This window comes from Thunnus thynnus, chromosome 10 (genome assembly GCF_963924715.1).
Source record: "Thunnus thynnus chromosome 10, fThuThy2.1, whole genome shotgun sequence".
NCBI classification, from domain to species: domain Eukaryota; kingdom Metazoa; phylum Chordata; class Actinopteri; order Scombriformes; family Scombridae; genus Thunnus; species Thunnus thynnus.
The window spans coordinates 32,276,951-32,303,220 of record NC_089526.1 but is presented as its reverse complement, the minus strand read 5'-3'; the positions used below and the strand labels follow the sequence as shown (position 1 = coordinate 32,303,220).

At 38.5% G+C, this 26,270-nt stretch overlaps 1 protein-coding gene across 1 annotated transcript in view; it reads left to right on the top strand.

Moving 5' to 3' along the window:
- The first annotated feature begins 1,861 nt into the window (after positions 1 to 1,861).
- ascc3 (activating signal cointegrator 1 complex subunit 3) overlaps positions 1,862 to 26,270 on the top strand; it is a 173,381-nt gene continuing 148,972 nt past the window's right edge. The window contains exons 1-5 of the mRNA XM_067602507.1: positions 1,862 to 1,947; positions 2,658 to 2,798; positions 6,993 to 7,143; positions 16,181 to 16,758; positions 24,281 to 24,398. Of these exons, the coding sequence (XP_067458608.1) occupies positions 2,709 to 2,798; positions 6,993 to 7,143; positions 16,181 to 16,758; positions 24,281 to 24,398 (937 nt within the window). The 5' untranslated portion in view covers positions 1,862 to 1,947; positions 2,658 to 2,708. The remainder of the gene's footprint in view (positions 1,948 to 2,657; positions 2,799 to 6,992; positions 7,144 to 16,180; positions 16,759 to 24,280; positions 24,399 to 26,270) is intronic.

Sequence of the window (26,270 nt, the reverse complement as noted above, 5' to 3'; positions counted from 1 at the left end):
TTCTGATGTATCTTCTAAGCCCATCCTGCTTTCACTGACTACTTTACATAAAATGGGGTGGTGATCACCTCCAACAGTTGTATGATTCATTACCTCCCACAAACAAATACCTGCCAAGGACTGTGACGCTAGTGTCAGTCTAAACTTGAATCATTGCCTGTACTACAATCAATCCTCGTGGAATTCCCATCATTCAAACAGACTAGTCCCAAGGAGTCTATCAAATCCTCCACTATCAAACCATTCCCATCAGTCCTATCACCTCCCCAAAGAGTACTATGGGCATTAGAATCACCACACCAAATGACCCTTCTTCTTTCTAGTCCCTTTATTGCCTCCAATGCTTCCAATTCCAACCTCTGACATGGATTATAGAAATTCACAATAACCAAACTTCCATCCCCTAAACAAACTTCAACAACTACATACTCCAGATCTTTCCCCTTTTCTATTTCTCTTTAAAAACACATTGCCTAATAAAGGAAACACATCCTCCCCTATCTATTCCTTCTATTCCTTCTCATGCACGCATATCCTTGAATCAAAAATCTAATCTAAATTAGGTTTAAGCCATGTCTCTTCTACACATATTAAATCAGGTTTAAATTCTAACCCCTTTAAATCTTTTAAATTCTTGGCCATTCAACAGCAGACTCCTTGCATTCCACTGAAGAACTAACATGAGTACAACTAATCTTGTGAACAGGATTCTTTGTTTAACTGTTCCCGTTTTTTAAGCTCTTCCTGAACATCCATCTCAGATATTCCTTGAATATTTAAAAATCTTGCTCTACTCTTTACAATTATTTCAGTCTTCTTCGATCTCCCCCCCCGTTTGGCACATGCAGTAAATTACTGATTAACACATTTCATCTCGGCAACATCCTCACACTTCCTATATTCATGATCACCTACACACCTTCAACACTTTTGTTTCCCTTTACACCCTGCTGCAATATGTCAATTTTTTTGGCATTTGGAAATCTCAAAGGTGGTGGGACATACACTCTTACATTGTAACTTATATATGCCATTGTCACTTCATCAGGTCACACCCTCTCTTAGAAATCCAGCATCACTGATAAACAATCAACCCTCTCTCCTCTCCTTCTTGCTTGCAGACGTTTAATGGCAATAACTTTACCATCTCTTATACTTGACCTCAAGTCCTCCAACTTTTCCTCCACTGGGACACCATATAAAACAGCTCTCACAAAGGGCCCATCACCTGTCTTCTTGACCATTTTGTTACACATTTTAATCAGCTTGATCACTTTCTTTCTCTGCTCCTCATCTTTACACTTGATTGACAAGCTGCCATCACCCAACACAACACTTTCTCTTTCAACCTGAGAGTCAATGCCACCGGACAAACTGTCCTTAAATCGTTTCCTTCCTGGAACCTCAAAATTCATTTAAACCCCTCATTCTCAACAACCCTCCTCCGCACCAGCCTAACTTCATTTTTCCCATTGGAACAACTACCACTTATACTACTTTGCTTCCTAACTCGTTTCGTTTTCCGTACTTCAGTCCAGTCGTTTACATCCATATCCTCACTCCCACCCTCACCATCACTATTCCCTGCCATCCTTAGTCCATGCACAGATCAGTGTATGCACAGACCACCGATATCCACTTCTCCACAACCGCCTGTCAGCTTCCACAAACCTGAACAAACATCAGTTTACCCCCGTTTCATTTGAGAGAGGTTCCGCCCACACATAGATCGGTGTACGCCGGTGAAAATTGAAAGCGAACCGTGTGTTATGTAGCAAGCCTCTGTGTGTATGGGCAATGTAGTCATTTTTGCTCTCGGCCCTACCAACTAATTCTCCGAGAAAACAACAACCCCCACAATTCTTAGCGAACAAGCCACTTCTGTTGACATCTGCCGGTAGGCCACTCACGCCACCGGACAGTTCACTCTACCAGACACGTCGGAAGGTAGCTACTGAAATGTGAAGTTTTATAATGTTTAACAGGCTCTGCAAATTGTCTGCAACCTATTCCTTCGTTTGGTGTTGACAGTTCTTCACAAGACTATAGATAATACGGCTAGGGGAAGTGGCAGCACAGCTGACAAGCTAACATTAGCTAGCATCACAGTCTCACACGTTGGAGAGTATATTTCATTTTGCTGTGTTTAAAGTTATCAAAAGTGACAGAATAAAACTTCTCGTTTGTACAATAATTCATTGTTAGGTATAGCACATTGTCCCTGGCGTGTACCTTTATTCTCCTGTGTGGAGAGAATATCTAGGTTGTTAAAAACACCTGGTTTGTTATCACCATCATTTTAGTCGCCTATATTAAGTTTAAGAAGATATTTTGGCTCCTGGACAAATTGATAGTTTCCGGTCTTCAGTTCTGCATAAACTTTATTCTCCAAACAGTCTTTATTTCCCTAATAATCTGACCTTTAGAACAGGTTTCTTACTCATTGTCCAACCAACATAACGTCCCTTGTAGGTACAGGTTGCATTTACAGATGGTAAACTGGTATTGTGTGTATCATTAGGGTATATTGTTATGTTTTACAGTTACTAATAATGTCTGCTTAGAAAGGCAACTTTAAATTGACAGCTTTTAAAAACTTTACAATAATGAAAGTTAAGATTACAGTTTGTGTCTGTCTGTCTGTCTGTCTGTCTCAGTTATAGAAATAAAGCGGAGAACCAGTGTACGGATGAGAGATTCAGACAACAATGTCTCCTCCACGGCTCACTGGTGCGCTGCGCTCCTTCTCCAATGTCAGCAGGAGGGAGGACTTCACTGAGCAGGTCTATGATCTGAAGGTGAGTGAGGCTTGGAATTGAGTGCAGGGGTTGTTTGAGGATTTATTCAAATGACGGTGGATCATTGGAATCATTGTCATAACAGAACTTTAACTTTCAAGAGTAACATAGAGCAATTTTGTTAGAAACTGTAACAAAACTTTAAGTCATGTGCAGCATCACTGTTTTTCTTAATTGTCCTTTCATGTTTAAGTATTCAGTTCCATCTCTTAACACCCACTGAATGTGGTGCTGACAGAGTCCAAGGCTCTGATGAAGACTCAGTAGTGTCAAAACAGTGTTAAAGGCTGCAAATGAATCAGACCTGACCTGAGAAGCACCTGATTCAGCTGCATAATGCTGTAAGATGTGGGGAGAATCCCTTTCTAATCAAATTCTATTAATTCATTCGTTGAATATTTACGTTTATAGGGACAAGTATATAGAATAACGCCATTGCAACACCCATCCCTATAGGGCCCTTCAGTGAAATGAAATCAAATTTTGCTGGAGAAAATATATGAAAGGACCAAATGTGCATACAGTTGATGTTACATTTACCAATATGCACTATTATTGAATCAGAATGGAACTTTAGGTCTTCTTGAGATCATTATGGCAACCTCTTATAGCAACATATGAGCAGAATTCTTTCATTACTTTGCTTATACTTATTGAGAAATGTCTGGTTTTGGCTACGACATCATCAGGGTTAACTTAAACTTTAATAAAGTTATTAACATCCATCGTGACAATAGTCAGAGGAATCATATCAGCACATTTTCCCACACTATCAGAGCAAGAAATGTGTCCTGCTTTGAAACTTGTTGGAAGGTTCTGTCTTTGGCATCAACTGCAGCAGGCTGTTTTCCCTCCAACTTTGTGGAAGCGCGTAATGTGATTTTGCCTGTTAGTTCAGTTACCGAAATATTTTATCTTTGATGACACAGCTTGCTTACTGTATGGCGCTTATCCAGCTCCCTTCTCCCTGCTACAATGGAAAACTCCAAATGTTTCCATTTTGGATGCATGGAATATCCTAAAAAGACAGTTCAGTCTCTGTTACAAAAACACAGATGTAGACTCTACTCTGGACTGTTTTTATTTAAGATTACATTTCAACATCAAGTTTCAAGATAGGTTGTAGCATCAGTGTGTGTGATTAGAGTCCACGGTGTGAGAGTGACACTCTGGTGCAGAAAACATGTTGCCACAATGTCATGTGTGTCACGCGAAACATGACACATGGAATTCAAGTGACTAATGGCACCTAGTAGCAAGGTTAACACTACGCAAAGTTAGCTGTTGCAGGTAGTTGAGAAATGAGTGTATCCCAGAGCATTGACAGGCAGCAGGGCATGAGAGCACGAATGCTCCCTCATACTGCATATTAGTAATGTTAGTGTGTATGAAATTCTTCCTGTTTGCCATCAAAATATACTGGACATACACACATATGCTATACACCTGTTTTACATATTATTCCAGTCATAAACACACAGTAACACAGTGAGCTCTCTTATCATGAAACAGTTTTTATGTAAAACCCTTCATCATGTTAGTAAAATCCATTGTGAACAGACTGCTAGTTACAGCTAGCTGATTATGTGCTCTGTGTTGGTGGTGGTGTCGGGTTTTTTTTTGGCCACTTGGGGGCAGCGCAACAAGCTATAAACACATCACTGACATATTAACACCTTTTAAGTTGATATGGCTAACATGTTCACAAACAATTAGCAACATTAGCATTCATTTTGAGTCATGTCTGTGTCCACCTGATGAATTTAAGTCCGATAGTCACTTTCCTTTAGGCTCTGGTTTGTTTACTACCAACAACTCCTGAGAAAAAGATATGTGTCTCTGTAGCTGCTAAATGCTCCACTGTGTCTGTCTGCTGTTTAGTGCTGAGCAGGTAGTGTATAGTGTATAGTGGTTTAATGTTCAGTTGGTTTACTGGAGCTTCTTCACTGCAGCCAGTAGGGTTTGTCATGTGATGCATTTTTCATATAAAATATAAACAATAGCCATTTTAAACATTTTTTTAATTATCAACATAGTTGCTGATAATGTTTCTGTTGATGGCCTAATGAATGACTTTCAGGTCTGTTTTAGATCAATTATGATTTACCAGAGACAACAGGCTGGTTTGCAGGAACTTCATGCCTGCCAGATGAACTTCAGAAGTTCATCTGGCAGGCCTATGCATGCCTTCCAGCCTAAATCTGGGGCTCTATTTTTGCCTGATGAAGCCTGACGGAGATCTCTCTGAGATCAAAATGGTGCTTTATTCAGTTTATTGGGAGCTTTCAACACAGTTTACACTGCAGATGCTATTTTTGTTTCTTCCCTCTGTTGAAGGCTTTAATTTAGCTTTTTTTGAATGTTCATGCTCTCCTGTATTCTATTTAAAGTAAACACTGTAAGAAGGCATCAGGGGAAATTATGATGCACATACTCAATATTAAAGGATTTCAGTGTTCAAGAATCAGGGTAGCTGGCAAAAAACTCTGTTAGGATGTCCCTATCCAAAAAATTCATGGATTTATTTAGTGGACATCAAACTGTTTCTGAGAAGGAAGAGGTTTCAGCTCTTCTGCTTTCCATGTTTCCAGAATCTTGTGCTTTTGCCACAATGCCCACTGCTTGCCTATTGACAATATCTGAATGGGGTTCTCCTTTATGTTCACATCCTTCCTGTTCACATGTTTCATATCTTCTTTTTGCTTTTGCTATTTTACAACCTCGCCAGTCATATTTCATCTGTTTAAAATCTAAATCTCCTGTCTTTCACTCTGTGTCAGTGATGCGTTTCTCAGATCAGTCGCCCGTTCCTCAGACTTCAAATGAAATTGGAATTGGTATTCAGCCGTCCACTTTTACCTGGCTCACCTCCAGTTAAATCCTCTAACTGGAAAAAGTGCTTCTCTAGGGAAAAGATGGCTGAAATTACTCTGTGATAATCTCACAGCTTGCGTTAAAATGCTTAGTTTTAGAAGATATGAAGGTGCTGATTGTAATGGAGTCATTGTGTTAATTCCTCTCCCGACCTCAGAACCTGAACTGTCAGACCTGCTCAGATTTAATACTTCACTGCTACAGTATAATGGGAGAAGCATCTTTCCAAATCTTTTAATGTTGTTTTAAAACTGACAATTTATGCTCATTTACACTGACTTTCCTACAAAATGCTGAGGAAGCATGTCTGACTACAGAGTGAAGAGCAGGCCTGGGTATTGAACCTCAGTACTGTTTGATACCAGCTGAAAGGCATCAATAGCACTGAATACTGAAAATTGTTGAGTACTGATAGATGTCATAGTCTGGTCAGATTCCTATCAGATATCTTGATTAGACAGTTTTTGATTTAAATGACAAATTCCTCAAAGTGAGTCATTAAAAAAACATCATATTGGTGCTAAAAGTCAGGTATTGTATCTGTATCAAAACCTTTTGAATGATACAGTCACAGTTCAGTTTACTTTTTATTGGTTGTTGGGTCTTTGTTGAACTTACTACTGTCTTCTGTGGCTCTTGAGGAGCTTTGTCAAGTCTAAAAAATAACCCCCATCAGGGATGTGAAGTTTGAAAGACTGAAGAGTTAACCTGACATTGATTGTTTATCGAAACAATGCTATCAAGATACATTAAAGAAAGCATTATGGGAAATGTAGGATCCAGTGTTTTCTGGAGCTTGATCCATGCTGGACACTAAAATCGAGGATATCTCAGCTTCTGCTGTGCCGATGTTGACCATGTCTCATACCCAACTTTATGTGCAATATTAAATCACTGAAGTACACCTTTATTGGTAGAAATTCATCTGGACATGCTTCATCCCATAGAAAATAATTCAGGTTTAAACATTTGAATGAGTCAATGAAGTTTGGTGTCAGATGGACTTGAACTGTGTCAGGGATGACCTGAAAGCCCTCCTTCAGTTTGAATCAAGCAAGTAACATCACAGCAAGTAACGTCTTGATCAATTCCACAGTAAATACATAAGATGAGCTTATTACTTATATCGTAGATGTGCCACACTGACTGCACAACATTCAGATTTTGGACAGAATATCTGTGCAATATATTGCCAAGCTGTTAGGGTATATTGGTCTTGTTCCAGTACTCAGTTAGAAATAACTGTGGTTATTAGAGCAGTGAATGCCACTGTTCTCTCTCTTGAAATGTAATTTCATTTTTCCCTGTGACTCATGTTAGACCAAACGTCTGAAGAGACAGGAGCAGTTTGCCAGAGAGGGCCTGACGTGGCAGAAGATCGTCCATCTCTGCACCGAGCATCAGGACAAAGTTAAGCAGCAAGCTGCCAATCAGGAACTGAAGAGCCTCCTTCTGGCAGCCAAACAGATTGGTAATTAACTCCTCAGCCTCAAATCCACTGTAATTTCTTTCAGTCTATTTTCATGTGTTTTCATAGTGTATATCAAATAAAAGAATGCTGTAGTCTGTTTTTAGATTTGTCATCTAAAAGTGATTATGACACACTTACTAGTCGCTGTAAGGATTGTGAGTTTAAAGGAAAACAGTCCAATTAAAAGCACACACACCCAAATGACAACATACATACAAATACATACAGATAGCTTTCATTTATTTGCCCAGATTTTGAGGTATCTGTGTTTGAGATATCAGTGGAAGCAGAAAACTTAGCACTCTCCTGGATAACATAATGATCCTACAGATTTATATTATGACCACCAGTTTCTATTATTTCAACTTACTTTCTGAGAAATCACGTTGTCCGTGATTTAGGTGGATGGCTATGAATACAGCAACAGCCATGAGCGTTAACCACTGTCACTATGGAGAAGAAGCTGTGGGCGCTCATCACTTTGTCACTGAAGTTATAAACAAAAGTCATAGTTGCTGAATTCAGTTAAAAATGACCCAGAAATTAAAAGTGAACTGATTCACTTCATAGATTGTACATTGTAATCTTCTGCCTACTGTTAGCAGCGCATGTGACCAAATTTTAAGCTCCGTGATTGGCTGTTTCTTGCTGAAATGCACCTTGGGAGTGATTCTACCCTGAAATTGTTATGTACGCAGTTCCTTCAACTTTTTAGTAAAGAACCAGATATTTTCTAGCGCAGTTGTTCACCTATTGTACTGATGATTAAACCAAGAGAGTTTCCACTGATCCAAGCTGTAGAAGTGCTCAGACTATGAGTCATGTCACAACATAACATCAGGCTCGTTTGAGATGAGCCAGGTATGCGATGAATTGATCACTGGTGATCACTGTACAATGCATGCTGGTTAGATTTGTGTCCGACTTGATCCTGACCTGCTCTTGATGTCATGCACATGTGGGCAATGATAACCTTATGAGATCAAGGTGGCTGCAGTTGTTGGAGCCAGGCACATGGATGTATAATAAGACCGCAAACAAGGTTCATTATGGCTCTTTCTATTATGAATGTTTGATCCATTAAGGTTTTATAATTGCAAAACATTCTCAGAGCCTAGAAAAGTGATTTTAAAATCTGTGACGTCATCACAATGTAAAGTAATGGACTGAGTAGGAACTGGCAGGAGGAACACTACTGCACATCAGTGGGCTGCACACCCCCTGAAGTAAACAAACCCTGGAAGTTAGAAACTTTTTTGGCTCATGCACCAGGCAAACAGTTCTTATTGGATTGAATAGGAGCCATCTTTGAGTCTGGTATCTGTATCTTATAATACATCCATGTTCTCTACTGACTGCCAGGATCAGGGCATGATGGGAAACGCCTGGCTGTCGCCTGATCAAAGAACTGATTGGCTCAGGTGTTTGATCAACAATATGACGTTTTATAGAAACTCTTCATTTTTTGTTTAATTGTAAACATTTTGATTTCAGTTGTCTGATCCTGTACTAAGAATTCAGAACTTTTATCAGCCAAAGAGACAGAAAATATTCAGTAACCAAATATTACAGATAGACACAATATGAAGCTCATGTCATTATTTCTTGTTACCATTATGAACTGAAATAACATAAAACTTTTGGTAACGAGTGTGACATCTCTCTCACCTCTGTACAGATGTGAAACTCTAAAGGTTTAAATATTTGACAGGTAAAGGATATAATCTGCCTATGTCTATGTTCTCTTGTATTTTGACTATTGATTGCTTTGCTTTATTTGTTTGCATATTACAAAATACTTTTTTATACAATATTTATAGATTTGATGTGTATACAAAGACATTCACATATACAAGCACACTTTTATCTGCATATACTGGGCTAGGCTATACATTAAAGTAAATTTGTGTAGGAGAGGCAGGAAGCTAAAAGCTTATACAAAACTCAAGGCAAGATAAACAGAATCACACTGAATATGAATTTGAATTTCTTTATTTTGGGAATGAGATGCGAATGAGTTTGACAAGTCAGCTGATTTATGGTCAGCATGTTGACTGGCAGGTAGTGGTCCGCCTGCTATCGGCTAAATTTCTATGTAAAATACTTATTAATAGCCTAATATTGGAGATTACAGAATAAATGGTGTTTTTATTATCACAAGCTAGCAGGTAACTTTAATAGGCTGTACTCTATCATACAGAACATCATTAAAACAATGTTAGTGAGTAGCTAAGCTCGAGTACACTGATCTGATAACATTTTATTAAATTGGGATCAGACCTAACAGGATGAAACGTTTTCTGTGACTTCCTGTATGTTCTTGGAAGGCTGCTGGAAACTGTCAGCAGCATTTCGTCACTTCCTCCTGCTGCTGCCGCCTGATCCCGTCCTCTTCCAAGGCGAGGTGCAGTTCATCTCAAACCAGCCTATTGTCTCTGGGAAAAATGAAAGTGATTTTTACTTCGGGAACCAGAGGCACCCAAAATAGCTCCTCCTGCAGCTCTATTTCATCATATATGAGAAATGCCACTCATATGGAATCAAAGAAATGCTGTAAGATCAGGATTTGGATCCTGTCATCACTATTGAATTCTTAATGTTGAAATATAAATGCCACTGAATTTATAGCACTGAAATATTTTACTTTGTAAAGCATCTATCTGAATTTATGTGGTCTGAATTTCCCACTTTGAGATTTCAGTGGTAAATTTCAAGCAATGAAATTTCAAAAACTTTATTTGCAGCATATTTTTAGGGTTCATACCTTCAAATAGAAAATTTGGATCTAAAATCTGGTTGCTCAAATTGACCTGGTCAAGTTCAGATCCTGAAATTCAAGATTTAAAATTCAGATCTGAACATTGATATTGAGGATAAGCATTGGAGCCTGGCTGGAACAGACCTCTGGCCTATGAGGTTCTGTTCTGTCAGTCATGTGATCCAAGCATCTGTGGCTGATTAAAGTCAAGCTTTTGATATCATTTTTGGCTGATAGTGAAGATACATTTATTGTTCTAGATGAACAACCCATTTCCATGTGTGAAAATGAAGTTTTGTTACTTATTCGAACATACTCACATACTGCCAACAGAAATGGCAATGAATTCATTTCAGAATACTTCCACAGCCCCTAGCCCTCTGCAGCTCCTCCAAGCCGCAGAGCAGCGCGTGAGGAAAGGTGGAGGTCTGAAGTACAGGAGGCTTACAGATAATTCTTACAGCAAAGATAGTCCACCTACAGTACTGTATAATGTATATGATGGATTAAGAGCTCAGGAAAGTTTAGTCAAGGATGGTAGGGCTCTATGTGAAGGCTCATGTATCGATTCCATTTCTGTTCTGATTCCTTAAAGGAACACACTATAGATTTTTTTCACAGCAGATATTCTGACTTGTCATATAGTAGCGGGAGAAAAACAGGTGAAGCAGGCTGACTAACTAGTTTGGCTTAAAGGGCACCTAATTGGAATGGAGCCATAATTAATGTAATCAATTACACCTGTGCTTTCCTGCAATGAGGTTGAAAAAGGTCTATAGCTTCAGCTTCATGTCATGAAATATTCTGAATCTTAATAGGTGGCAAAAGAGCTATAGAGAGACTTTGACTGAAATAAATCTAGTTTTTATACAGAACCACATCAGTTGGGCAAAAAATCTTCCTACTGGACATTGTGAACATTTTACAGCAGGTTAAGGTCAAAGCATGTATGAGCTGTAGTCCACCACACAGCCAATGCAGCAAAGGTAGCCAAAGGCTCAGGCTGAAGCTAATGGGACTGTCATGCAGCTGGTGCCTTCTGTGGCCTGCTGCATCCAGTCTGACTGGAGATAGTACATTTTAGAACATGTTATTCAGAGTCAGAGTAGATTTGTTTGAGCCAGAACCCACTGAGGATATGCAACACTTTGATGATACAATAGTATACAGCAGTACTAGGAACATACTGTACATGTAGAGCTATTTGTGCTCCTGTTGCCCACTAATAGCAAGATCAGCTTCTCTGTAGTAACTGTGGCCTGGTTTGTTGTTGTGTTTAACAGGAGCTTAAATTTTATATCATTAGATTAATCATTTATTTTTTAGAATGTCATATACTCAGAGCCCAAAGTGACTTAAAATGTTATCATCAACTTCACTAAGTGCCAAACGTTTTTAATTTACCATTAAATATGAAAGAGAGAAATACAAAAAATCTTCACAACATTGAAGCTCTTGAAGCATTGCTCTCTTTTCATTGGATGGAAATGCACAGGTGGCGTTTTAATGCACATGACAATAAAATCCCATGATCCTTGTAAGCAGCAAATATTTGGAGTTTTACCTTTAAACAGTTAATTGATTTAAAACAAAAATATATGCAATTTTACAAACAAGTTGTTAAAAAAATGGTTGTGGTCTGGGTAATAGCTGTCACCACATTTTCTGTGGGTGTGATTGTTAAATGTGGTTAGCTTAGCAGCTGACAACAGCTTTCAGCTTAGACGGGGATGTTCTAAGCCCCTAGCAACAGCACTGGGATGTGTAGTGTAGGTCACACAACTCTCACTGGCTGCAAAAAACTTCCTCCCATAGACAACCATTACACAGTATCCATGATCCAGTACACCAGCTGTTTCTAAGTTCAAACTTAGTCTTGTCATAACTTACTAAGTGTAGGTGCCCCACACAAACTACTGCTTACAGAGTGAGAGAGTTGTTGCTGAATACTTACACAGAATAACTGCCAGGTGTAGCGAACTAATAGATGACATGTTTAGATTGAAGACTAAATGTCCACCAAATCTAACCTGACACTTGATCAAAATGCTGTTTAATATTGATATAAACAGGGAATATTTTAAGTTACATTATACCTCAAATTACAAAACATTATGCTTATATTGTTAGTGTTTACTAGACAAGACATGACTTAAGCGTGTCCTTGGGCAAAAACGTCCTTGGGCAGAATACTGAACCCCACATTGCTCCTGATGGATGTACCATTGGCGTGTGCATATGTGTGAATGATTAGATCCTACCGATGTGCAGCTTGATACCTTACTTGGCAGCCTGCCACCAGCGTATGAACGTGTGTGTAAATGGCTGAGTGTGGCATGCAGTGTAAAAGCGCTTTGACTAGAAAGGCGCTATATAAGTGCAGTCCATTTACCATAACTTGTTTCCACCGGCCCTAGTGGGCAATAAATCAATTAATGCAGGTTTAATGGTGCAATCTGATTTAATAAATCACTAGTTTATCACTAGCTAGTAGTTAGTAGTACTGCAAATAGACCACTGGCACAGGTTCAGTAACAATATGGAGCTAATTATGTTTTCATGTCAAATGTCTTCTCATGTGAAAATTCTCACCAACAAATGGAAACATATTAGATTACCTACACAGAAGATGTGTTGGATACTGTAGCCTGCTGTACATGCTGTAATCCTCAGTCTGTAACGTCATGTGTTAGCTGAACTTCTCTCTCATGAAAGCCTGTGATGATTTTCATTTAGTTTTCTTTTCTCTTCGTTCATGGCAGTATTTCTCTTCTCGTTCAACAGTCAGGAGTAACAGTATTTATTATGATGCTCTCTGCTGCTTTATGTGTTGAGCCTGCCCTCAGCCTACAGTATGTGACTGGATCCAAATAAAAAGTTGCTGTTAAGCACATTCTGGAGGGGATGAAAGCAGCCATTCTGCTCTGCTACGTGCAGCAACGACTCAGATGCTTTCAGACCATTTTAATTGGTTTAAATCCTTTTCATCTGTTTTCACTTTCCTCCGCCTCTCCAACCTTCTTCACTCTATTCTCTCTCTGTCTCTCTGACATTTTTCCCTCTAATTGGACGATTACTCTGGATTCCTTTTTTGTTAAGTGCAGTTCTGGTTAAGCATGAATTGTTTGGAATATTATTTAAATGAAGTGCAGAGACCTTAAACAGTGAGCTCATGGTGTAGCCTTTACTGCTCAAAAGAGCAGCTGCTGATTCTTCACTGGAGCTATGAATAGTGCACAGCTCACATTTAATGGCCATACAAAACAACACTGCTATCTAGATACCACTAATGATAATTGAAAGGGTGAAGTTGATTGTTGCAGCAATCCTATTAATCATCATCATTAAAATGATGACCAGTACATCAGATTTAATTGTCCCTTCAGTTTGAATTTATCATTCCTGCAGTAGTGAGGGGCGGACTTATCATCAGGCAACTTACACAGCTGTCTGAGGTCCCAAACTAAGATAATACTTACGGATTTGTGATGTTTTAATAATAATACATATAAATTGATGGTCCTATTCTAACTCTACTTATCATACCCACATCCACAGATGAGTCTTTAATAGTTTCTAACAAATAGAAACAAATCACTTACACTGCATCAACTATAATGTATAATCTAGATAAATTACTGTTACTGACATTTGTATTCCCCCAATAACAAAACTACTTATATACAGGAAGGTATACAGGATTTCACTACTGTTAAATAAACCAGTGAGCTATTAAATGAGCTCACATGCAATACACGACATATCAAATCCTGACTTCAAATCTGCATATTTCTCACACACAATTAGCCTTAAACTCCTTTGAATAATAAGAACAACACTGGTCTTACTCATAGCTGCACATGCATTTCACACAGGAACCAAATCTGTCAAACTCCTACAGAACATTTAAAAACTTCTGAAAGGAAATCTGCCTCTCTCCAGGCTGAGCAGAAAAACTGTGCTGCTACTGTACCAGACATTTGGTCTCCGAACCAGACTGGCTGTTGCTCAGTTAGCCAATGAATCTGAACATGGAGACTCTTGCCTCTATCTAACACTACTTGTGATTCTTATGTGAATTTGTTCACCCACCCCTCAATGTAAAACACGTTCAAATGTAAAAACAATGATTATGAAAGATGCAAACTTGAAGCAAGCCAACCTCCTTCCAAAATATGACTCTTGTCGTGGAGATGTTGAGCAATGGCCAGCACCTCAGTGGAGATGTCTTAATGCTGAAAATGGTTATTGAAAGCACCTGGCCAAGCGGAAAACTGAAAACAGTGAACATCAGAGTGTTCTGCACTCAGATGCTGTCTCCTTCCGTTCTGCCCCCTGAAAGTCTGACTCTTAGTCTTTAACCTCAACAGATCAGACTATAATATGAAAAATTAGTCTAATTGGTTCACTAGTTTCTAAACAAGGAACTGCATTTTACCCATGTTAGTTCAGGTCGAGTTGCATGGAACTTCAGGGCACTGTCAACACATTCCGGTTTGAATATCTGATTATGTCAGTAGAATCTTCACATTGACCTATCTGTGTTGTTTAGGAAGGCCCCCTCCAACCTTGGTAACCATGGCAATGCTGATTTACCCTTTATCAGAGAGGCCTCTACTTTCCCAAAACATCACAGAGGGTTCTGGAGTCTCAAGGAGAGGAGAGAATGTCTCCTTTCTACTTAAGAATTACAGTGTGACCTCAAGGCCCAGGCTTGACTCATGTAACCCAATTTGTAACCCCTAAAGACGTAAAATTCCATAACAACACTCCTCATGAATATTCATGCTAACATAACTTTTGGTTAATCAGAATTAAACCACATTAAAAGGAACAGTGCCACAATTTGGGAAATGCACTTATTTGCTTGCTTTGATGGGAAGCCAGAAAACATGTCTAATGTCTGTACAATAAATATATAAATATGAAGCTACAGCCACCAGCCAGTTAGCTTAGCATAACATAAAGAGATGAAGCAGGAGTAAGCTAGCTTTGCTTTGTCCAACAGTAACAAAATTTGCCTACCAACACCCCTAAAGCTTAACAATTAACATTTTATACCACGTTGATTAATCTGTACAAAAACTGAAGTATAAAAACAGATTTGTGGTTTTACAGTGATTATGTACAGACTGTTTCTTGGCTGGGTGCAGGGACTCCCTGGAATCTCATGCTGAGGACAAGACTCCAAAATGTCAAACTATTCCTTTACATGTAAAAATCCCTTCAATTTTTTTTTCAATTCCTGTTTCGCAGTTCTATCAACAGAATTTTCCCTTTTAGTTTTTTAATGCGTGGGTCTGTCACATGGTCTGTCTGGTGATAATGAAGAGCGCTCAGCTCAACGCCACTGTAGTAGGAAGACCACAATCTTCATTTTCAATAATCCATTCCTATTAAATACTAATATACGTAAAAGATTTCATAAAGAAAATAAAACGGCATAGTCAAACCTACAACCAGTGTGGTCAAAGATAATATTGTAGTAGTAGCGGGCACAGCCACTAGTGGTCAGCTGACAGTAATCATGCTAGCAGGTAGTTGGTGACCCTTGCTTTGCAGGTGTCAGTGGTCCCTTGAATCTCCCTTGTTGTTAAGAACAAACAGACAAAGATAATGATGATAATACCAGAAAAGAAAACTGCATACGAGGAAACAAGGACAGAGAAGGAGAAGGAAGGTGCAACATCATTTTGGGTAGTGCAGAAGAAGTATTTAAATACTTTATATACTACAATATAAAAGTACTGCATTACAAGTTAAAGTCATGCATTTTGCAGAATAATAGTTATTATATAGGTTATCTTATTGGGTTATTACTGACATATTAACTTGTAATGAGCATTTAATGTTAATACATTGTTTGGTTGTTTATTCATGAACTTTGTGTTGTATTTTATTTATTTATTCGATCACATATTATTGTAAAATCAGAATCTGCAAAGTAACCAGTTGCTAATGTTGCCAGCTGTTAATGTAGTGGAGTAAGTACAACATTCCTGTCTGAATGTAGTGGAGTAGAAATATAAAACAATATGAAATGATATTACTCAAGTCAAGTGGTGGTATTAAGAGGGTGGTATTTTTTTTTAATGTTTTACTCACAATTGTTATATCTTTACTTAAAGGATGTGAGAACTGTATACCAACATTTTTGATAGAGAAAAAGGCACGAGGAAGGCCCATGCTGGGCTTGCCTGGGGCCTCACAAATCATTGGCTGTAGTGATTACTGCAATCATGACATCAAAGTTTAAATACCTTTTGTTCTGTTTTACAGTGGGGACTGAACATGGTCAGGAGGCCATCGAACATGCTGCTGTCTTTCTTTTTGAGACCTTCCACAACAAAGATCATGTGGGCACAGAAGAGACCCGGGCCATTAAGCAGATGTTTGGACCCTTTCCTTCATCTGCAGCTGATGCCTCCTGTGCTTGTGTAGCACGGCTGGTGGCTCCACTTGGAGACTCCCGAGTTGAGGACTTTATCCAAGGCCAGAGCTCCCGTCACAACCCCAAACGAGGCTCCACTTTCGGACGCAACATTGCTTTCTCGTATGACTGCTACACACTTGACCCACTGGAGGACCTGCCCTGCTCCGGCATCCATGAGGATAACATGAACCTGGACTTCACTAACTTCCTCAACAACCAGCAGAGCGGGAGGAAAACTACCAATGAGGAAGAGGTGTCCAGCTCAGGAAGATCTCTGAGCTCTGGGGATGGAACCATTCTTAGAACAGAGGTGGAGAAATATCTGTTGGGAGGCAACATGATCTCATCCAGCCCAGAGGAGCTGTGCACCTCCCTGTTTGAAATGCTGGCCTCCCACAAGAGCGACGATGAGCTGCAGAATGAGGTTTGTGTCACTGGGAAGCAAAATCTGATATATGAGAAACTCTATTCAATAAATATAGTAGTTCTTGGGAATATTTTTTACGCAGGTTAAGCGAAGCTGAAACTTGCTTAGTTCAGCTTAACATCTGTTTTTATGTGAATCAGAATCAGGTTTTTTTGCCAAATAGGTTTGCACATGCAAGAAATTTGCCTTGGTGTTGTGGTGCATAACATAACAAAGATCACAGGTGTGCAAATATAAGATTAATACAACATGTAATGTTCATGGGGGGGGATAGAGTCTGTGTCAGTGGGGATCACCGGCCTTGTTGATGGGAAACTGTTCTTGTGACGTGAGGTTTTGGTCTTGACAGATCTCAGCCTCCTCTGATACTTAAAGGATATGGCTGGTGATTTTCTACATTTTTCTTATTGTCAACAAATCTCATGTGCAGAGCCAAACTAGTAATTAACTGATCTACTTGCAAGTATTGTGTGTGTATCCAATGCCTGAAATATATCTTATTCCTCTGGGCTGTAGAACTTGTTTTTATCCACAAACTATTAAAAACACACCAGTGAGCCACATCGTTGCACTGGGTGACATGTTCCTTCATCACAAAGAGTTTGGGAACATTAGTTTGTTAAGAAACACTTCCACAGATTAATAACAGTAATCATGTTTTCAGTCTCAGGAGAGTAGTTCTGTGTAAGGCAGGCACCACTGCACATGTGCAAGAACGCAGTTCTGTTAACAGAGCTTCACTAGCTTGTTGGACTAAATATCACAACCTCTTGACTTTGTACTAAAGTTCTTTGAGAAATTTACAATGTCTGGGTCAGAGTCTGATCGATACAATGAATATATGAGTATGAACATACTGTACATCCTCCAAAGATTTGCTTATGATAAAGAACTCATGAAGAACTTTATTGAGCAATTTGAACTTGAACTGAAAAGGGACGAGTGAACTCTGAACATGGTATTTGTGCGACATAAGGTTGACCTGTCCTAGTGGTGAGTTTAATATCTTGGTGTTCCTATTGATCAACCTTGACCTTCAACAGCTGGCCTTTTGGGTTTCATCCAGATGCTGGATTCATTGTGGCCTGGCTGTTAGGACAAATCATCCTTGGCCTTTAACTCCAGACCTTTCTAGACATTTCCAACTTCTGCATGGCTTTGACCTTCATTGGAAATAAAGACTGTTTGGAAATATTAACAACTCAACATGTACGCATAAAACAAGAGGTCAACATTTAAGACAGCAGTTTAAGATCCCTAATGTCTTAACATTGTATTAATAGAAAGATTAGATGAGGCCATGTTAATGCACTGTGTGGGGAAACCAAGACATTACAGCAGCAAATAGCAATTAGGTCAGAGATACAACAGATGGTATTGCTTTTCAACATTATTGATTATCAACTTGGTGTATTAAGCAGAATTCTGTTGTCCATACTGACGTTTTACAAATGTAAAGAGTTGTGTTATCCTGATAATCAGACCTCATTGCCATTTCGTTTTCACCTTATTTTTCAGTGTGACACGATGTTCGTGTTCATAACACGAGTTGGTATTTCTGTAAGTCGACTTACAAGTACCTGTACCATCTCATCATGACTTGAAGTCATTTCTTTTGTCCAGTTGTCTGTTGCAACTTTTCTGTCAACTTTATTGATCCCTGAATTGCTTGGTTGTTTTTCCATACAGGGAAACAGCTGTCAGTGAACACAACACGAGACACGACACATGTTTGAAAAAAAATCAGGACCTGCCCTAATTGACAATTTGGATAGACCTCTTAAGCACAGGTTTAATTTGGATGAGCTGAGGAGAACTGCTGTAGCAGAGGGTAGAAGAGTCAGCATGGCCTTGCATTGACACCCCAGGAAGGTTTTAATGTTGCATTATGTTCTGATTTGACATGTTGATGTTGTCCCTATGTGTAGTAACTGAAGATTACTGACATTGGCACTCCCATTGGTAATATCAAAAGAGACACTGTGGCAGACAGCAGTGCATTCTGGTACCCCCCTGCTTCCCATGGATTTCACTCTGAAAGCAGCAAATAGACAGGATTTTCAATTTTCATCAAGATTATTGCATTTTCTACAAACAAAAATTTAAGCCATCATAATAATTTGAAAAATGCTAAAATCACATAAAAATAGCTGTATTTACAAGTCCTTTGATTGCTTCTAATCACAAAATAGTACTCCAAGCATGGCAGTGCAATATAATAATTAAATCTGCTGCAGGATACTGAGATGAATAAGTAGAATTGTCCCAGGAAACCCTACATTTTCTAAATTTAATTTAGCTGGTATTACACTACAGTTAAGTTAAGCTAAACAGAAGGCTATCCCTCCTGTTTTCATCTGCCTTCCCATCCTCATGTGGAGAGAAAACAACAGACAGAAAGAAATGATAAAATAAAGGCCAGGATCAGGGTGCTCTCTGTAGGCCTCTGTTGTGTCTCAACCCTGCTGAAGCCTCCAGCAGTTATTTGCCATCCTTAACATTAACTTATGAATCAGGAAAGTGCTCCATAATTCTGTCCTCCTGCATTATCATCCACCTCCATTCCCTGCTTCCCTTATACTCTTAAGGCTTTTATAGTGTCCATATAGCTGTATCTCTCTCTCACTCTTTTTCTCTTTCTCCTTCCATCTCTTTCTTTTCCATCAATTGCTTCACCGCAGAAGCAGAATTGTACAACTTCAGCCGGTTACAGTTGGTTCCAATGTTCCTCACGTAGTTGACATTTGGAAGCGAACTCTCCCACTGACATCTTTAGATGTAGAATGCCTTGTGTGTGCATGTGTGTGTGTGTGTGTGAGGGCACCTGCAGACTCTCCATGCATCTACCTCTGTGTGACTCCAAAGTCAACAGTAAAGTTTAAAGGCTGTGCACTCAGTGCCATTAAAGCTGACAATGGAGAGAACCTGCTTCTTATTATTTCTCATTGGTAACCCTGGATTGCTGACATTTTGTGGCAGTAGCTGAGCTCGAGGGGGGGGGGGGGGGGGACAGTGGGGAGCTATTAGATTATATACAGTAGCTGATTGGGAAGGGAATTTCACATTGTAGGTTTAAATAGCCTCACTTTAATATTAATGAGGTGTTCTAAATAACACGAAAACCCTACTGTGAGTTGTTCAAAAAGGAAGAGTGTCTACAGGTGCTGTAATGGCATTTTAATGTAATTTGGTGATGTTTATGTTAACTTAATGTTTGCAGTGTGCTTATATGTCTGTGTAAATCAAAGCTTATTGCCGCACCCGTTACTTGAAACGAAAACGTGTATTAGTTTTATTCAAAATTTTAGTCATTTGATTTTTATTAGTTTTAGTAAAAAAAAAAAGGAAAAACTAAAGATATTTTTGGCGCATTTTAAATTGTTTGTCTTCCAAGCATTTTGAGGCTACAGCTGTCGGCGTCTTTGTTGTGTACTGTTACCATGGTTACATGTGTCATTGTCGTCTGTGGCAAGGTTAATGGAAAAGGCAGTGTTTACTTGTTCACACACACACAATGTCCATGTGAATGTGCTCTGCAGTAATCCAACATACTGCCGCTCCTCAGTAAACAATGTGTTTGAACAGAACATTCCTGCTAGCATTAGCATGGCTGCATATGCTCTCCACTGCCAACCTGGTCTCACATCAAAACGTGGAATCTCTACTTTTTTTTGGGCCTAATCTTCTCTATTGGTCTGTGTCCATGTCACCTGACTGTCAAGTTTCTGTCTGCAAAAACAAAAAAATGGCTAATTCTTTTATTCTCAGTGGAAAATGCAATATTATAAGACACTTTCAGCTTTAAAATGCATTTTGATAACATTTCTAGCGAGAAATGTGCATTTTATTTTCATAATCATCGTTCAGTGAATGTATACGATGTTTAGTTTGTCAGTTATTACAAAGATTTTTTCAGGCTATCTGTCGTTGCTATGGTGGTTGCTATGGGCACTGCTATCACGTAGCTTACATGTTTGAATCATTGTCTTTGAGTTGTGTATTTATCTGAGCTCTTATATTATTTGTGTTATTTTATGTAACTGTAAGAACCATATGGGATGGTAATGATTGTTCCAGGTATTAGTCAGGTGTTACCAGGGAAACTGAGTTATGGCCTGTGAAAAACTTTAGATTTTGATTGTTAAACACATGAAAATATAAATTAATGGACTTTTACATTCTTTGGCAGGTGACCATAGTATAAGCGTGATAATGCCCTTCGAGGTGTCTATAATCAGGAGGTGTCGGACAGTTCTGGTTCATACATAAATGTAGCTGTGCTGCCTGCATGTTTTCACTTCCTGTTTTGTTGTTGCTTCTCTTCTAAGTCTCAGTGGATTGTAGATTAATTAAGTCCATAAATTGTATTCTTCCAAAACTGAGCTAATGTCAGATAACATTAAGTAGTGCAACAGTTCAAGTGCAGGATAGTGTTTTACTAATCAGGAGCTACAGTGTTTGTGATCCCGCAGATGCATGCAGGTCATTGAACAAGACTTAACAATAAAGTAGTGATTAGTTCAATTGTCCATTTGACCCTCCTTCACATTATCATATGTATGTATGTATGTATGTATGTATATATGTGTGTGTATATATATATATATATATATATATATATATATATATATATATATATATATATATATATATACACACATACATATATATATACATACATATATATATACATACATATATATATACATACATATATATATATACATACATATATACATATATATATATATGTATGTATGTATGTATATGTATATATATATATATATACATACATATATATATATATACACATACATACATACATACATATATACATATATATATATATATATATATATATATATATATATATATATATATACGTGTGTGTGTGTGTGTGTGTATGTATGTTGACAAAAAATTGAATACATTTTGTCATAGTTCTCGTTTTCAAATGTTTCTTTTTATTTAGTTTTAGTCTTGTTTTTGTTGTGAACAAAGGTCATCAACACATAGTTTTCCTGGATGAAATTAACACTGGTGCACATCAAAACAACCTCTGCTGATCTGTCATCCTGCACGTGCAAGCTGATTGGTTGCCACCAGGTGAAATTTCTGGCACACCTCAACTAGACTCAACTCATTATATAAAAATGTAAGATTAACAATGGTAAGGCACAGAAAATAGCTAAGGTTGCAATTCAGTTTAAATATCTTCTGAATTGTGTCCATGGAAAGTATCGGGAATGTCAAACACTGAAAGTTGGCACCAGATGCATGGTCAGATTTTTAGTTTTATTTATTTACACTCTGATCAGTTATTATCTGATTGTACTATACTGTATTTTAGCTTGTACTGCTGTTTGTGTTAAGAGAAACATTAAAGTGATACATTTAAGAAGCCTGACTTATACTTTGTTAAATGAACAGACAAGAAGAAAAGTATTGCATCATATCTTGAGGCAGATACTGATATTGATATTTGAGAGATCTAACAGCAGCGTATTGGCTAATATTCCTCAAGTGTCACATCATTCCTCAAGTGTCACATCATAATAAACACATATTAGATGTGTTCTGAGCAGGACTTTCTATTGTTCTCTGATGCACAAACTATGTGAGGGTAACAGTGTTTCTCAGTAACCTCAAATACAATTTTGGCATTTCTGTGCTGACAGGTACTGATATATCTGTGATAAGCTAATATACGATGGCAATACACTGTATCTGTTAGGCTATGGGTATGTTTAAGTTGGGTAAATTTTTAATGACTTAATCTGTTTCCCACTTTGATGGTGGGTAATTAAGCCTTGAATACTACTGTTCAAATGAATTTCTGTCTCATATAATTGCTGTATATGAGAAGTATGTCAGGTAGCTTCTTACATACAACGTTACATGTGAGGTAAAAAAAAAAGTAAATAGGTTATTTAATCAGAGAATTACTCTCATTTAGATGCAGAAAAGTTTTGTTATTGAATTTTAGAAATATCATCTCTTGTAACTCTAGAAGTGCTGTGACATTCAGATAGAACAGTGGTCGGCTGTTTAGCCGACATTCTGCACCTGGGGACCCATGTGAATGAACAGAGAAGAAGCTTGTTATTAATAATCAATGCTGTGTTTGAAAAGGTTATTCATATATTTTATCTTAATGTCAACAAGAGATTCCACAAAGGATTACAGTCTTGCATTTCAATGTGCAGTGTTGTTTATTGCACATAACTAAATAGATTTATGCCTTAGATGTGTATTTTTGCAAGTAAAGTGGAACTTTTTGCACAATTATCTTGTGTTGCTTCATATTGCGTATTATACAGCACACGTCTGGCATGATTAAAAAGTACTGCTTAAATGATTCTTAACAGCGTGTTTTCCATATTGAGGTTCATGTTGGAACGGTCTCAGTGGAGATACAGGCCTGCCCAGTGCTGACCCCTTTCCAACAGTGCTTCACTTGTTCCATTTACCTGCTGAAAAATTAGGAGGCAAGGCTGAATATTTTATCAAAGATTAAGAGCCAGAGGACACAAACATTTGCACTCTTGACCTTTAGCTTAGCAGATCTGGAGTTATTACGCAGCTAATGCTGTAGCAATGGTCCTGCCTGCAGGATGGTGGACTGTAGAGAATCCATCTGAAGGAAAAAAAAGTCTGCCCCTTAGTCCCAGTGGAGCCCACACCTAATCAGTCTACTCCAAGTAGAGAATTCATGAGAGTTCATAAAAAAAAAATCCCTTTGAGCAGGTGAAAACTCAACCCTCCCTACCTCCACACTCTCTCCCAACATACTGCACACTCCACTCCAATAAGACAGAGACATTCACAGGGACCAATAGAAGTTTAGAACAAATATAAAAGAGACCACCGAGGGAAACTAAGATAACCCCAACAAAGGGGACGGCTGACCTGACATCAAAGTGCGTCTGTTGTTTTAGTTCCCTGCTGTGCTGACTATTGCTTTCCCATGGGAGGACAGACTGAAAGAGCAATCATACCTCCATCCACAAAGCAACCCTGAAAAGAGAAGGAAAAAAAATGCATTGTTTTACAGGTTGAAATAACATACCCTGGGCTTTCAGGTCAACTATTTTCCAATTAGAAACACAAACTTTATCATCACTTTCAACTCTGTCTCACAATGATATTGATGCAGCCTTGTCTCCACTATGCTTTTAATTGTGTACTGCTGCTGTGCACAGCATTTCTTGTTGTTGTTTTTCTGTCACTTGCTAAATGCCAGGTGGTTATGTTTGGGAGGCTAAGCGGCAGAGCATATTCTGTACCAGGCGGATGGTAATTACCAGGTGCTCAGCCTTGGCGCTAGCAGAGTGTTTGGGGGTGTGAGCCATAGGATGTGTATACATGTTTGTATGTGTGTGTGTATATACTTGCCAGGGGTGTATATATATATATATATATATATATATATATATCTATATGCTGCCATGGGTGACTGTATTTTTGGATTGCGGCCACTGATTTTCATCCTCCCCTCCCTCCCCATCTCTCCCTCCAGCTGTTCGAACTGCTGGGCCCAGAGGGGCTGGAGATGATCTCCACCCTCCTCCAGCGAAGGGCGGCCATCGTCGACTCCCTCCTCGCCATCCCACCTGACAGGGCTGGCTACCCACCAGGTGAGACAGCCCCATGGCAACCAGGTCATCTCCATGGTAACACAAACTCCACTTGTCCTCTGCTTTGAAACAGTCATGAATACCAGATATGAGTTCATGTAGATTCAAGCATAGAGCAAAGATGAGTCTGAATTGTAAAGACACTCTCACTGAAGGTCTTATAACAAATACTTCTGAAGGCTATTTATTCATTGCTCTTACTTTCAGACAGAATGGAAGAATAATTTGTATATATGTACAATAATTATTGGATTATTTCTCAGTAAGACTGATTTGTTTCACTTCGTTCAACCTGACATTGTGTTCACGTTCATGATTTCTTATCTTGTTTTGTTTTGCCCTAAATGAGTAACGTATGCATGCCACTGTCATTTTCAGTCGACACAACAGTTGCAGTGGTGGTTTGTAGGAACAGTTAATGTAACATTTTGTGACGATCAAAGACGTGTTGATTGAAGAGTTGATGTTTTTGTAAGGTCATCCATGCTTGTCACCATTTTTCTATCACTATTTCTCAAGGATGTAGTTTTTTTTCTGGCAAAAATGTCCTCATTCTTAATCCTACTCACAACACTCTGATCAGTTGATTGTTTCTCCAACCAGAGAAACAGCTGACAATGAGCACAACACCAGACCTATTTGAATCACTGAACCAATTTTGACATATGACACATGGTCTATAAAAATGCTAATGAGTCCACACTGTGGGCAGTTGTATTTGAATGGTAAATACGATTTTAGCCAGCATTACCAGATTACATTAGGTTATTTTTAAAATCTCTCATTTCATGTACAGTATATATTTACACATAGATATTTCTTCAGCTGTGTAGTACTGCAGTATTCTCTCTGTGTATTTCACACATAGAATAGCCACATGCAAGTAATGCTAAATAACACTTAAAACAGTGGCATCTGAAGCAGGAGAGAGGAAAATCCAGTCATCCCCACCAGCATGTGAAAGTGCTGGAAAATTGAAATATAGCAAAAACAAAAGCTGAAATTGCCTCTCTGCGCTGTTTTATGTTGAATTTTTATAAAGCGTAAGTGAATACTAAAACTCATCAGTCATTAAAGGGCTGCTATGGTGAAAAACAAGTAAAATGATCTAAGAGAAGGATTAGGGTGATGGTGGGGCCTCCTGTTCGGTAAAATAACTCAAAAATATCCTCCGTCTTTTTATGTTATTTGAAAATTTGAAATTTGCAAGCGAGCGATGTTGAGGTGGAACTCGTTACTACGTCACTCCAGAAAGTCCAATCAAATATGCAGGATCTTCTTTCTGTTATCAGCGAGTGGTTGTGTGTGTGTTCCGCACAATTTACAGCCTGCTGTCTGCTTAATAAGACTCAGTACGCTGCAGGATCTTCACCTTTTCATCAGCAATCTTTGGATGAAAAAGTTTCTTTCTGTTACTCATATAATACACCTGTGCTAAAGCTAAGCTAGCAACCTCCGACTAGGTTTGAAAAAATTACTTAAACTTTGTTAGGAAACTTAGACACGATCTCACTGTTCTGAAACATCCTGTTGAAGTCTCAGCTGTGCAACCCACAGTAGATAGGGCTGTGCAATATGATGATATATGTCATGTGACGAGTGAAGAATGTCTATAGTTTCATATTATGCGCTATTGTTTATATCGTGACGCAAATCACTCTCTTTAGGGCAATATTTTTTGTCATTTGGGGGGGTACACGGAACAACTTTTTATCCATTGAATTAAAATGTGCTATATCGGGATAGGTATTGTTATCAGGATATGGAATGACCTATATCATATATGAGATTTTGGTCATATGGCCCAGCCCTACCAGTAGATATTAATCTTGTGTATCCAAACTTTTCATGTGAGGGGCCACATGGAGAGAA